The following is a 13,445-nucleotide window of genomic DNA, read 5'->3' on the forward strand; positions in this document are numbered from 1 at the left end:
CTCTCTCTCTCTCTCTCACACACACACACACACATAGCATTTCTCCCCCGCCATCAGTAATCATCTCACTAATTAACTAACCAAACAAAGACAGCACACAGTTCAAGATGACAGCTTTTTAATGAGGGAGATACTAATCACTTTGACCCTCGGTCTGTCAACATTCCCACTGCTGAAAAATTCTGAAACGCTCAACTAAACATAGATTCAAAGCATCAAACTTCTGTGGCAAGGGTTTCCATGGAATTAAACACTTTATTTAATATGTTGGGCTGAATGCTCCCTGAAATGAAGCCGCACAGAACAAGAATCCATCATCAGGCTTTTGCCCTCGTCTTTACCTTTTGAAGTCACAAGTGACGGTGTGCCGATTAGACGTGCTGAGAGACGCCAATTAATTTCTGAGACATTATGGATGAGTCTTTGTAGAAAAATGCCATATTAGGGACATTTCAATTTCAGAAAAGCTTACAAATGTTTACAATTGTAAGAAGCGAATCAAACTTTTCTAAGGTGATACATAAAAAACAAGTCTTTGAGCCACGAAACAAAGTTTGAAAGAGGGGCTCTTCAACAGATTAATTTATGTAGCAGTCCTAACATTAGGGATGTTAGAGTTTTGCATCATTTCAAAAGAATGAAAGCAAACATTTCACTGCCAGTTTTGTTGAAATTAGTTGGTTTGTCCAAGCGGCAACAGCTGCTTTACCTCAACAGAAAGAACTAAAGTATAAAAGGAAATGGAAACAATTCCATTGGAGACAATGGATGTGCAGGACAGCGTCTCTAGCTTACTGTAAAAACACCACAGCACAGGTCTGCCTGGCCTCATACAGGCAACATCTGATTTGATACTTTCCCATAATCCTCTGGTTTCTGTCACCTTTAAGGATGTGCCACTCAGTAAAATGTATCCTGGATGAGAGGAGCAGTAATGAGGTTGCAGTGAGGAGTGTGTCCTGTATGCCTTTAATTAGAAAATGCTCCATGATAATGAGCATTCTCCACTGTGGCATGTTGCAAACTGGAAACACAGCAGGATCTTCTGCAACGGAAATAAAACAGACATGCACTAATACGATGTATCCTTTAAACTGGTGGTTATCGAGAGGTGGAGTCCCTCCCCTTCCGATGAAACACCGCAGGACCTTACTTCAGAAAAAATATGTATGATACTGAACAGCAGGAGACAGTTTAGAGCCTCCATAGTCGCAATGGGCTTATATTGGAATTAGTTGAAAGCCTTGTACGTCTCATACAGATACTAAAGGGTACTTGGTGCATCTGTATGAGACAGGGGCTTGACAAAAACATCTTTACTTAAAAATCTGGTTCTGAGAACGGGATGATTGTGCTGATCTTTATTTCACCAAAGTTCAACTTGGATCCTTTTTAATTAGTTACTTACACTTTCATTGTTAATGAATCATGAAAATCGTGAAGTTTAGGGCATGACAGAACCGTTTGAAAACCACTACCCTAAAAGGATGATATAACAAGCTGAACGAATAACCTCCTTTTTTAACAAATAACCTTTTTCTAATAAAAAAATCTAGTTAAAATCTTTGTTAATAACATGATAAACACAAAACACCTTTGCTCTTTTTAGAGTTTTTCTTTAATAACCAAAAGGTCTCTCCCTCTCATTATCTCATCTTTTCCTTTCAAAGTGAGTCATGGTTTCAGCACAAAGAGCGTGGGAGTCCATTTAAGTACTTATTAAAATCCAAGCTTGAGCACCGGTGTCAAAAACCAATTACAGACTCATCTAGCACATGTCTCCCATGTCTGTTGTGTTCAGTCAACCATAAACATGTGTAATTGTCTATCGGTATCATTTTTTTTTTTTTCATTCGCCGTCTGTGACACTGGCACTAGATCTATAATAACATCTTGGAGCTGCAGACTGCAATTACTGTGCATCGGGTAGTCAGAGGAAACTTTTGACATTTACATTTGGCATTTTCTCCTTGTTTTGATCAACTTTTCGTGCCTGTTACTAAACTTTTGGAACAACATCATCATCCATCATCAGAGAGTCAGTATACCTGCGGTGGGCTTTGGCTTAAATCGAATTGGGGAAGAGTTCAATGATCAAATGATCGTGGTTTCAACCTAAAACTGGTGATTAGTCTATGATGTCACTCACTCACAAAATGAAATTGAACTAGAGAGAGAGGAAGTGGTGTTTTAACTTAATCAATACAACCAAAGTAGTCTCATCGCTAAGTGACAGAAACATGTGTGGTTACGTGACACTACACGCCTAGCGACAGGTGATACAGCAAGTATGCCCGCTCCAATCTGGTAAATGTGCATCACGTTCTCCATCCTTGGAAGAGCTGGCGAGTGAGTAGATGCTTTTAACCACCTCTCCCGTTGCAGCTTTCCTTTATGTTTTGTTTTTTTCATTCCCTCTGCCTCCTTTCCTCTCCATCCCTTTCCTGTCTGTCTCTCTCGTGCGTCCTCTCTCCGTGTCCCTCCATCTCCTCAGCAGTTTATCATAATCACATCACCTCAGTGTGATGGAGCACACTTAAGGCTTATTATGTGGCGCGCGCACACACACATGCGCAGGCTCACACACGGGAATGAGATCCACTTAAGCCTTATTACATGTCTGACTGTGCTTCTGACATGGGAGATTATCCATGGGACTGTATGCTAGGGCAGAGGGCAAGAGCCGCGAGTAGGATGGGCACACACACACATATACACACATCTCAAGTCAAATGCAAAGCCAAAGATACAGGGAATACATGCATAGAGATTTTTAAATTGGACACACAGCACATAAGACTTAGATAATGTCAGAGTAAAGCCAAGAGAACAGAAGAAGAACATATGATGCTACAAAATAGAAGGTGATTTTTTTTTCCCTTCACTATCTTTCTGTAGTAGTGCCACACACACATGTGCACACACACACACAGCAGGGGTGGTGAGTAGCCAGTAGACAGAGACAAAGTGTCCGTAGGGGGAACCAGAGAGGCCACCTCATCACTTAATACACCCACATACCTGTATGTGCTGTAAAACACAGCAAACAAGGGTGTAAACCATCCATGTGTGCATGTACGGTGAAGAAGCGTGTGTGTGTATACAGGGCAGAGAGAAATAGTGTGCGCAGGATGTTGGTGGAGTATTTATTTCCCACTGTCTGTGTGACCTGTGTGTGGGTTTTGTCAGCAGGTAGTGGGACAAGGTGCAGTGCAGTCTAGCCACTTGTTCTTTTCCTCCAGTGTCCTCAGATGACCTCGGGATTGATCGTGCACAAAGAAACACACTGGTGCAATCCTCTTGCTTTTTTTTTCCAATATGTTTCAACAAATGTGCTGGAATATTGAATATTGCCTCAGGTCTTTAACATGATGTGAAAATGAGACCTTCCCCATCTCTCTCGGTTGCCTATACAAGCCCGCAGGTAAATTGGTTAAGTTGTTTAATGCTGCTGGACTGCGGATTTCGTTGTGAAGGACTGAGGTGGGATTTTCCACGACAGCCCAAAGGATGTGACTTTACATGCATTGCCTCTCTCTGCCCCGCTAACAGAGAGCAACGGTAGCTGATGTTAGTTTAGAAATGGAGTCCGCTAACATAAACTAATGACCGGCTTCCAGCACAACACATACAGTAAGTTCATTGAAGCAGCAGTGAACGCACGAGTACAGATATTTGTTAATGATGGCAAGGTTTTTGACCAAAAAAAACCCATTTACAACTTTGTGGACTGCTGTTGTTAGCCTGCTGGACATCTTAGCTCCCACAGTTTATGCTTACAACACTGCCAATCCTACTCCGTGTCTCATGCCGTGGACGGACTTTCACCTGTCGAAAGTCTGACCAAACCGTCAGGACTATTTTGGGCATGAACACACAGTGCTTGATTGAATTCCCTTTTAGCTTTGTTGTAACTGTTGGGATGGGACACATTACACATTAGTACATGAAATCCCTGCTCTGTCCAGGTCTAGACAGCAAGAATTAATGAATACACCTATGTGGCTGTTTGGCCTTCAATGTCATGTGAAACTGAATATAGTATAAAAACAAATATCCATCCCATGAAAAAATCTGCCTAAACCGAGACCAGCTACATCAAAATGTTTATAGCCTATTACTCAGCATTCATCTTCATTTTTAATGAGTGCACTATGATAGTAAAAACATCCTTTGATGAAATTTACAAATATATATAAAATATTAGTGGTCAGGCATGCTATGAAAAATTATGAACAAAAACGATCTATAATATAAAACACTGATTTCTCATGACTGTAACAGCAGAAAAGTCAAATATTCTTTGACTATGTTAACACACTACTGCTACACTTACCAAGCAATAAATACAAAATAAAACTATATAAAAACAGAAGTTACTATGAAGTGAATGTTACCATCCTCGTGTTCTAGCTGTCAAGTTATCCATAGAGGGAAAGAGGAGGGGAAAGGGGAGTTGACTGATTCGGCCAATCACTGTGTTCAGTGTGTTCCAGCTTTTTTTTTTTAATGTGAGTGACTGAATTTAAAAAAAAAAAAAAGTATCCAAAGTTGCTCAAAGTTGCTCTCTAAAATGTTTTCAATAGCCTCATAGGAGTTTATGCTATATCCATGCACGTTGTTGTGTTCTGGGATGTTCTTTGGCTACAATGATAAATTTGCACATCTGTCATGTGTCAGCCTGAAATCCCCAAAGTCGGTGAAATGATGAGGCCGAGATTGGATGCAGATATGCATGCTTAGTCTAGATCAGGGGTTGTAACTTATTTTCTACCCAGTGAACCAAAAAGAAATTTGTTTCCTGGGATGCAAGTGTATGAGAACATATTGCTGCTTATGCGAGAAAGCATGTAGGTGACCTCTTAAAGCACACCTGAGAGTCATTTTGGGTACCAACTTCAGTTTGAGAAACTAGGATCTACTCTAATTTATGCCTCTTCTTTCATTTCCCCGTCTCTCCAACCTTCAGTCCTTCTGAGTCACCTTTCTCCTTCTCCCGCTTCTTATTTTCTGTGTTTTCTTCTCTCCTTAGATCGGTCATGAATATTCATGAGGTTGTTATTTGCAATGCTGGCTCCTGAAAGAGGCTGAGTACACAAAGGTGACAGCCATCAACCTCAGGAGGCGGCGGTGTTGGGAGATGAGAGAGAATGGATGAGGGGGGAAGAAATAAGTGGGACTGTATGAAAAAGGAATCAGAGAGAAAAAAAGAAGTTCTTTGAAAGTATTTGTGTTCCTACCTCAATGTAAACTGCTCCGTGTTCGAGTCTGTCTTCATGTAGATGCCAAACGCCACCGTCTTGCCAAGTCGAACCGGGCTGGGTGGCACCAGAACCTCCACATTGTCATCCAGTCTCAATCTTTCTCCTTTGGCAGAAACTGGGCCAATGCTCATTACCACAGAACCAGCTTTCAGCATGTCCTGAAGACCCCCATCCAGGAGGGGGCTCCACTGTCCACCCAGGCCCAATCCAAGGCCTCCAAGAGGCCCGACATTTGCACTCTGACTTCTCCACGGCTCGTTAACAATGGAGGGACACTCTTGTCCAGAGCCTTCCACTGGTATGATTGAGTAATACACATCCACTGATGGCAGAGTCGCTTCAAAAGGTCTTTTTCTCACTTGCGGTGGTGTAAACCAAGCTGGGGGAATCTCCAGACGGACAACACAGATGCCAGATGGCCCCATGAGGCGACAGCCTGCCGAGGGTGCTGCTTCACTGGTGTCCCGGATGGCCAGGGCTCTAACACATGGGAGGAGGGCAGTAGGAGGCGGGTCGAGCTCATCCCAACGCCGACCTACCAGGTAAAACAGTACCTGAAGACAAAAGAAATACAGTTAATGTCACAATGGCTAAATGGTGGATGGACAGCTTTTTGAAGCAACATTATGTCACTAAATTACCTTAAAATAACAGCCTCAAAATCACAAAGACAAATTGTTACAGACCTGGGATTTGTATTAATGACAGTGGTGTTGCACTCAGAAACTGGCGGGAGGCGCCAAATTGCACGAAATCACAATTCCTACACAGTGTTGCTTTAAACAAAATACTTGTCTAAAAATAAAAATAAAACAATAAAAACTGTAAATTATAGTGTAGGAGCCAGCAGAATTGATTACTCATTTTCTTAAAAAAATAATATATTTTAAAAAAGGGGTTGACCTGGGTTATCACTAGCCACCTCCGCCAAGAAAACTCAACTTTTTCTTTATTTGTTCCATTTCTCTCCCTATTTAACTTCCTTCCTTCTTGTCGTTTCCTGTTTCTTTTACTCCTCTGCACATATAATATCATAACATATTATGTTTTTTTCTCATTTGCCTTATCTCGCCTCACTAAAAAAAGTTTTTAAAAAGTGCCCAAAGAATTACAAAAATGGGTTGAAAAGGAAATGAAAGTCATTTTCTAGGTCATGGAAACATTCTTTTTGTACATACCGATTTCTGCATATGGACTCCTATTTAGTGAGGTTATTCTTTAAAGCTGTACTAATCAATATATTTACATCAATAATTGATCATATTACTTACTTCTTATAAAAGTAAAAAACAAACTTCAAATAGTCAATAATGATAATATAATGAATAATACATGCAAGTAGACAAACATATGATACACTGATAAATAAAATCCTCTTATTACCTTTGGATTTGATCATTTTTTTGGTATGAGATTGGCTTATTAAGTATATGTGAAGCCTAAAACCGCAATTTCAGATTAATGAGTAAGAAGTGAAAACATCAAACCACTAATACCTGTATCCAGGGCCGTGTTGACCCCACTCTGGGCACCACCACTTGACCTTTGACCTTCCAGTTCAGAGTCACCTGGTTGGTGGTCATCAACAGATGCGGTGGTGGACCCTGGAGCAGCTCAACTGGGATCGGCTGCTCAACGCTCAGGTTTCCGTAGCTGCAATTGACGTTCGGCAGGGAGTGTGGGGCGGCAACGCCTGGCTCCAGCTGGTGGAGGAAGAAGGGTTCAGTCCGAGATGATAGGCTGCCGTTTCGCATTACCTCCTGATTGGCTTCCCGTAGGAAGAACGCAGAGTCAGCACCGCTTAGCTGGCATTGGACAGGGAGGTAGGTGGGGAGGGAGGAGGAGAAACGGGGCTGGAGGGAATCCGGCCCTCCTCCTGGTCCAAGTCCTGCTGCCCCTGCCTGGCTGTCAGACACTGAGGAGAGAAAAGAAAGGGAAGAGTGGGATAAGGAAGAAAAAATGTACTTCAATATAATCGTAAAAACATCCCTTTCATATGCTATATAACAGATGCAATGCCTGGCTTGAAGATGTGACGCTTATAGTGTCATTTGTGGCTGATCATACTGAGATACTGAATGTCAAGATAATAAACAGTGTGTGAATCCAAGACTCATTGACCCGTGAAATGCTTTTTCATTGTACACACACATCTATCAGCTCTTACACATAAACTCACAGCTGCATTACAACTCGCTGACACAACATACACCAGAGTACATGGTGTTTGCGTAAATACATAAGCTCTCAGTTGTGTATACAAGAGTGATAGACTCAGCATGACATGGGGGCTCTGCATTAATGCATCGCTTTTTCTTTTTTTTCTTATCCCCATTCGAAAAGCATTAGACCAGCATATATCAAAGATGACATATTGCTCTTTGGCAGTTTATTTCCATATATTTACATTAAGCCTTTATTCATTTCCTAGTGTATTTACCAGACATTTTACAAAGATGGGATCTCCATGGATTTTGGAGACAGGGATTATCGAGGTTTTGGTGCAGTATTTCATTCCAAAGAAGACAAGGAGCTAGCTGGAATGACTGTGCTATGATGGGAGGGAGTTTTGATTGTCCTCCATCGCTCAGCATTTGTTATTTGTTTGATGTTTGCCTTGTCGGCATTATGTTGTGCAAGGGACTGAACCCCCAAACAGAGCACTTATTGTAAATATATGAGTTTTGGCTAAATGCGAGCTTCTGTTAATATGAGTACACAATTAATTATATTGTGGTTTAGAAAAGTTCAGGAAGAAATTCATTCTTCTTCAGTGAGAGTAAAAGCTGCCAAAAGCTGAAGACAATATCCAATACAAACAGTATTTTCTGCCAAAGTTAGAGCAGTATTGGTTGTTTCAAATGTGAGATTTCTGTATTTCTTTTTTGTGTGTGTTTGTCCCAGTAATTTGATGTGGGCAGGGTTTAAATGAAAAAAGTGATGTCACCTACTTCTGTGCACCAGTGAGGATTTAGGATTTTTAGAATTTAGTGGGTTAGTAGCAATACATTTAGATATGTTAACGTGTTTGTTTTTTACTTTGAAAGTTGCTCAATATTATTTAGTGTTACAGAAAAACACTTGAGATTTGGAGCCAAGGCTTTTCAAAACGCTTTGGGGTTGTAGGATGGTTCAGCCACCATCCAAAAGCATATCTTTTTGACGAGTTGGGAGTGAGAGTCAAAAGTTAATTTTTCTTACAAATAAGTCCTTTAAAGAGCTGAACATTACCTATGGTTAGAGTTAGGGTTAAGGTCATCTGTGCATTCTTAAACACTACTATAATGTACAGATTTGAAATAGTAGTTTCCACTGCTAAGCAGAAGAAAAAGTCAAGTTTGATATGATTGGCTAAAGCTATGGATAGTTAGCTATACAGCTAATGAGTCTCTACAATCTGTGAGGTACCAATAGCGGTTCACAGGGTTGCTACCATTTATTTTATACCACACATTTATGGGGATTTGACATGTGTAGTGAAGTGTGTGTAACTTAGTATGATAATGGAGCCCACCAACAGTAGGAATAATGTAGAAAAGCATTTATGGAGCACAAGTGCCACTGCTGTAAAGATGCCAGAGAAAAAGTTTAAAAAAGACGGACAGATTTCTATTCTAACACACCAAGGAACTGGCACAGGCATAAACAAAGCACACACAACAAAAAATGGGCTGGTTCGGAAATGTGTGCGTGTGTCTGTGTATGTGTGTGTGTGCGTATCCCTGTGTCCTAGGGTAGCGGAGTGTGAAAATATAATGAGGGTGGGACAGTGTAGCGCTGTCTGGGGCAAGACATACCGAGGCGACTTCACCAAAAAATAATAGTAGAAAAATAAACTGATACCCCGGTGCAAAATGAATAAGAAGGCTGGTTTGGTTATGGTGCGTGGGCACGTAAGGATATGTTTAGAGAGAGAAATAGACAGGCAGAGAGAGAGAGATGTGGAAAGAGAAACTCAAGAGAAAAGACGGATTGAGACGGAGGAGGAGGACAAACTTAAAGGAGTGAGACGAAAAGGGAAAAACAAGAGGAGAAGATGGTAAAAAAAAAAGTGCAAATACATTTTGACAGATTGGAGATACTTTTTATGCTACTCAAGATGACTGCATACACGTCACTGCAAATGACACCAACTTGTCTCTAGTCCGATCTTTGTCCCTGAAGAATCCAGGCAAACTTTTTGAATTGATGGATATATCCCCTTACACTAACATTGTGCAGTCTACAGTTCACAGAGCAGTTCCAGCTTTAGAGGGAAAGTTGAGACAGCTGCAGACAAGAAGGAGAAGAAGAAGAAGAAGAAGAAGAAGAAGAAGAAGAAGAAGAAGAAGAAGAAGAAGAAGAAGAAGAAGAAGAAGAAGAAGGAGGAGGAGGAGAAGGAGAAGGAGAAGGAGAAGGAGAAGAAGAAGAAGCTTGGCCCTCAAATAATGGGGACATTTTGGGGTCTTGGGAGGACGTCTGGCATGTGAAAAAACGCATGTAGTCTAAAATATACAGCTACTTTGGCTTAATCCATACTTTAATACATTGAAACATCCAAAAAGTATATATAAAAATCATGATTTAATGACAAACTTCATGTAGCATCAGTGAGCACTTCACGTTTTGCAGCCTTCCATCCAACTCGAGAGGTTGACAAAGCAAAAATGGCTGGTTGAAATGTAGCAATTTTCAAATTTAGTTTCAAACCATCCGCTGTTGACTGACACATGCGGTCACATGGTCAAAACACATCAGCCCATTGGCTTTAGTTAATTATCTTTCATTCTTTTCGAACTGTGTCCTTGAGGTGCAAAGGCCGACATGTGTTGTCTGTGTCTGTGTGTCCACAGGAGTCTCATGAAGCATATGTCCAAATCCCATACGGGGACCTCGAGCAGCTGACGCACACATAGGAAACACACACACAGATGCAGTGCTCTCTCATGCAGGCAAAGGTTGACCCTTGGATGGAATCATTACCACTGTATGAAATATCAGAACCAAATATTCCCTGTATGTAAGTTTATGTTTCTTTTCTTTATTAATCTACTGTCATGTTTTTCAGTCAGATCATGAGAATATTTTGTTTTGCCTTTCATCAGCTTGCTGTTGCTGTTGACCCTTGGTCTCAGGACAGCACTCTTGTTACACTGGACAACACCATCGTGAACTTATATAATGAGAATGCAAATGCAGCTTTATCTTCTGTGGCAACATGTTGTATAATTTTCAGACATGAGAGGCAAATCTCAGCTCAATAGGTGGCGCTATACTACAAGTCAGGGCCGGCCCTTTGAAATCTGGCATCCCAACACTGGTATGCAATTGGCTACCATTAAACCTGGCATGGTCCAGATTCCTTGGCATCATTACTTTGGCAACCATCATCCACAACAGGAGTCCATACCCGCTGTGTCCTGCTGCACAGTGCGTCTGTGTGTGTGTGTGTGTGTGTGTGTGTGTGTGTATAATTGTGCCTGTGTGTGTGACTTTATGAGTGATCTAGTGTGTACCTGTATGTGCATGCATGTTAAGTGTGGGTGTTTTTCTGTGCAAGTGCATATTTAGGTATTTGTAATGATGGCTGAGACAAAGTACTTATATAAAAGTGTGAGTGTGTGCGTGGGTGTGTTTTCATGTGTGTGTGGAAAATTGGACAGGAATAAAGCCAGATGTACAGAGATTTGACAAGGCCCATCTGTGATCCCTCTTCCCCCAAAAAGTGCCCACCCTGCTCTATTTCCAAGTACACACAAACACACACACACACACACACACACATACACACACACACACAGCCAATAATCAAAACACAGTGGAGCGTGTAGGACAGGAGGAAAGAGAAAGGAAGAAAGAAAGCGAGAAGCACAGCAAGATGGGTTTCGAGTGAGAAGGAGAGATACAAAGATGCAGTGATGGTATCAGCGCTGCTTGTTATTGTGTTGGTTAAATATTGGCTCAGATTATTATATTTAATTAGAGGCAGGCACACAAACACGAACGCACATGATCGGGACTATCTTTCATATCAGCGTGGTTTGGGTATCTGTCTGCAAGTGTGTGTGTATATGTGTGTGCGTGTTCCGACAAGTAACTCAATGAAAGACAAGGCTTGTCGCTACAACGCTGTCTTCAACAGCCAATTGTTGCACAAATACACACAGAAACACGAGGTTAGTTATGGACATGTTTACACACAAATAACTCCCGGCTCTGTTGAACTTTTCTGTTCTCTCTGTCAGTTTTAAGGGTTGCCATACATTGCCAAAGCAGAAGGTGCCAAAACTCTCCAGAATGTTCTTGATGTCCTGTTCCTCCCAATTTTTAATGCATGACAACTGCAAACACCCCCTCCCCTCCATCTGTTTGGTCATTTTAACCAATCCTCCTATTTTTTCTTGCTCATGGCTTTTGTCGCTCCTGAACAAATAAGTGTCTCTTGGAAATTCCTCTGGCTGAGTATCGAGCGAATCCGAGCACTCAAGTAAAATATTTCTACAACCGCTTTCCTGCATCTGCAAACTGTTGAACGCGGCAAAGTGTCCAAAATTGGCAAGTGTTTGACGAAAAAGCATCAAAACATCACTTTGCCTCTGCTTCATTCAAAGCTTTCATGCACAGAGGCAAATTGCCCCCACCCCCCCCACCCTTAAAAAATACAGCACAGACACAGCACAGCAAAGAAAAATCCATCATGGCAGAATTTCCTGAAAAGAATGAACTCCATTGATCACACAGATGGCACACTATCTGTGAGAGAGACGGGAAGAGATAGGGAGAGTGAGAGCGATACGGACGGATACAGGGAGATATATAGACAGAGATGTGTGAGATGTGGAAGAAAGGAAGGACGGAGTGGCGAGGAGGAGAGATAATAGGGTGAACGAGGATGAAAAGGGTGAGAGAGGGATGAGGTTTCTATTTCTGAGCAGAGCATTCATCACAAGCATGGAGCTTATTTTGGTGGTCCCGCTATCACTGGGCCTCTCTTGCCCTTCTCTCTCTGTCTGTCTCTCTATCTCCTATCCTGCACAATCCCTCCTTCTTGGTGTTAATGTTAAATTTTTAAAACGTTAAAGGGGAATTCCAATGATTCCCCCTTGTTAAAAGGTCACTTTATAAATGCTAAGCCTGTGAAAGCAGTTGCCCTCCATGGCCCGGGAGAAACTTTGAGAAAATAATGCCTGGTGGCATCAAAGTTATGTCATCAGGGCTATCTGGCCTTGAGCTTGGAGACTACAGATGGAGCTTAAAAGGCAGAGAAGGCGATTCTAAAGAAAGAAATTTGATTGTCAATTCTCATTCCAAGGCCATCACTACCGATGCTTTGGGTCAGTATTAGGTGCGGAAGTCTAACCCAAAGCATCGGTATTTGACAACCCAGGAATGACACTCAACAATCAACTATCTTTCGCCTTCCCTAGCTTTAATAGGGAGGTTCTAGAGATGAAAATCTCATTTATATTAAGAATCTAGGATGTTGATTATTAGCCATATTGTTGCGACCATCTAACATAGACTCACCACGAGCTATGAGATTACAAAACGATGCTTATGTAGAAGCCACAAGTCCATATGACATCAACTTTGTTTGAAAAAAAAACATGTTTTATTCGCAAAGTCATGGGGAAGTGCTACACCCGCCGAAAACTTGATGTGTATAACAGCAATGTCTCTGATTGGTGGAGCTTCCTGTTACAGCACCACGTTTACTACTACCACAATCGGGTAGTCTACGTTACGTTTACAACACAGCAGCCATGATTTCATCTTGTGAAATGCTGCATTGTTAGGGTTAGTGTTTGTGTCAGGACATGTACTAGTGTTCCTTGGAAAGGAATCATTTGAAATGGTTATCAGATGAGTAGTCCTTCAGTCTTTGAACAACTATGTCTGCACCTTTGCCTTTTTTCCATTTCCACATTTTGCTTTTGCCCCGAATCACGTTTTATGGTCAAGATTTACCTCGCAGTTGGTCGGCTTGGTACCAGGCTTAAAACTCTCTATATGTGGATTTTCTGAGACTTCAATGGAGTGAATGAATGGTAAATTCACTTACGGAACCAAAGCCTTTCAATGGGTGGACGGTCACTGAGCTCTATCACCCAAAGACTGCTTTACGAAAATGGGGATGTAGCATTTGGAAGACATGGCCCTTTTCAAGGCTACAGGGTCTAATGAAAAAGTGCAATTGATTCT

At 41.5% G+C, this 13,445-nt stretch overlaps 1 protein-coding gene across 1 annotated transcript in view; it reads right to left on the reverse strand.

Moving 5' to 3' along the window:
• The window catches only part of LOC140996123 (transmembrane protein 132C), a 202,207-nt gene that overhangs the window by 159,739 nt on the left and 29,023 nt on the right, over nucleotides 1-13,445 (reverse strand). The window contains exons 2-3 of the mRNA XM_073466390.1: nucleotides 6,761-7,179; nucleotides 5,241-5,818 (exon numbers count right to left, since the gene is read on the reverse strand). Of these exons, the coding sequence (XP_073322491.1) occupies nucleotides 5,241-5,818; nucleotides 6,761-7,179 (997 nt within the window). The remainder of the gene's footprint in view (nucleotides 1-5,240; nucleotides 5,819-6,760; nucleotides 7,180-13,445) is intronic.

The sequence above is a fragment of the Pagrus major genome, chromosome 5, assembly GCF_040436345.1.
Source record: "Pagrus major chromosome 5, Pma_NU_1.0".
Classification (NCBI taxonomy): domain Eukaryota; kingdom Metazoa; phylum Chordata; class Actinopteri; order Spariformes; family Sparidae; genus Pagrus; species Pagrus major.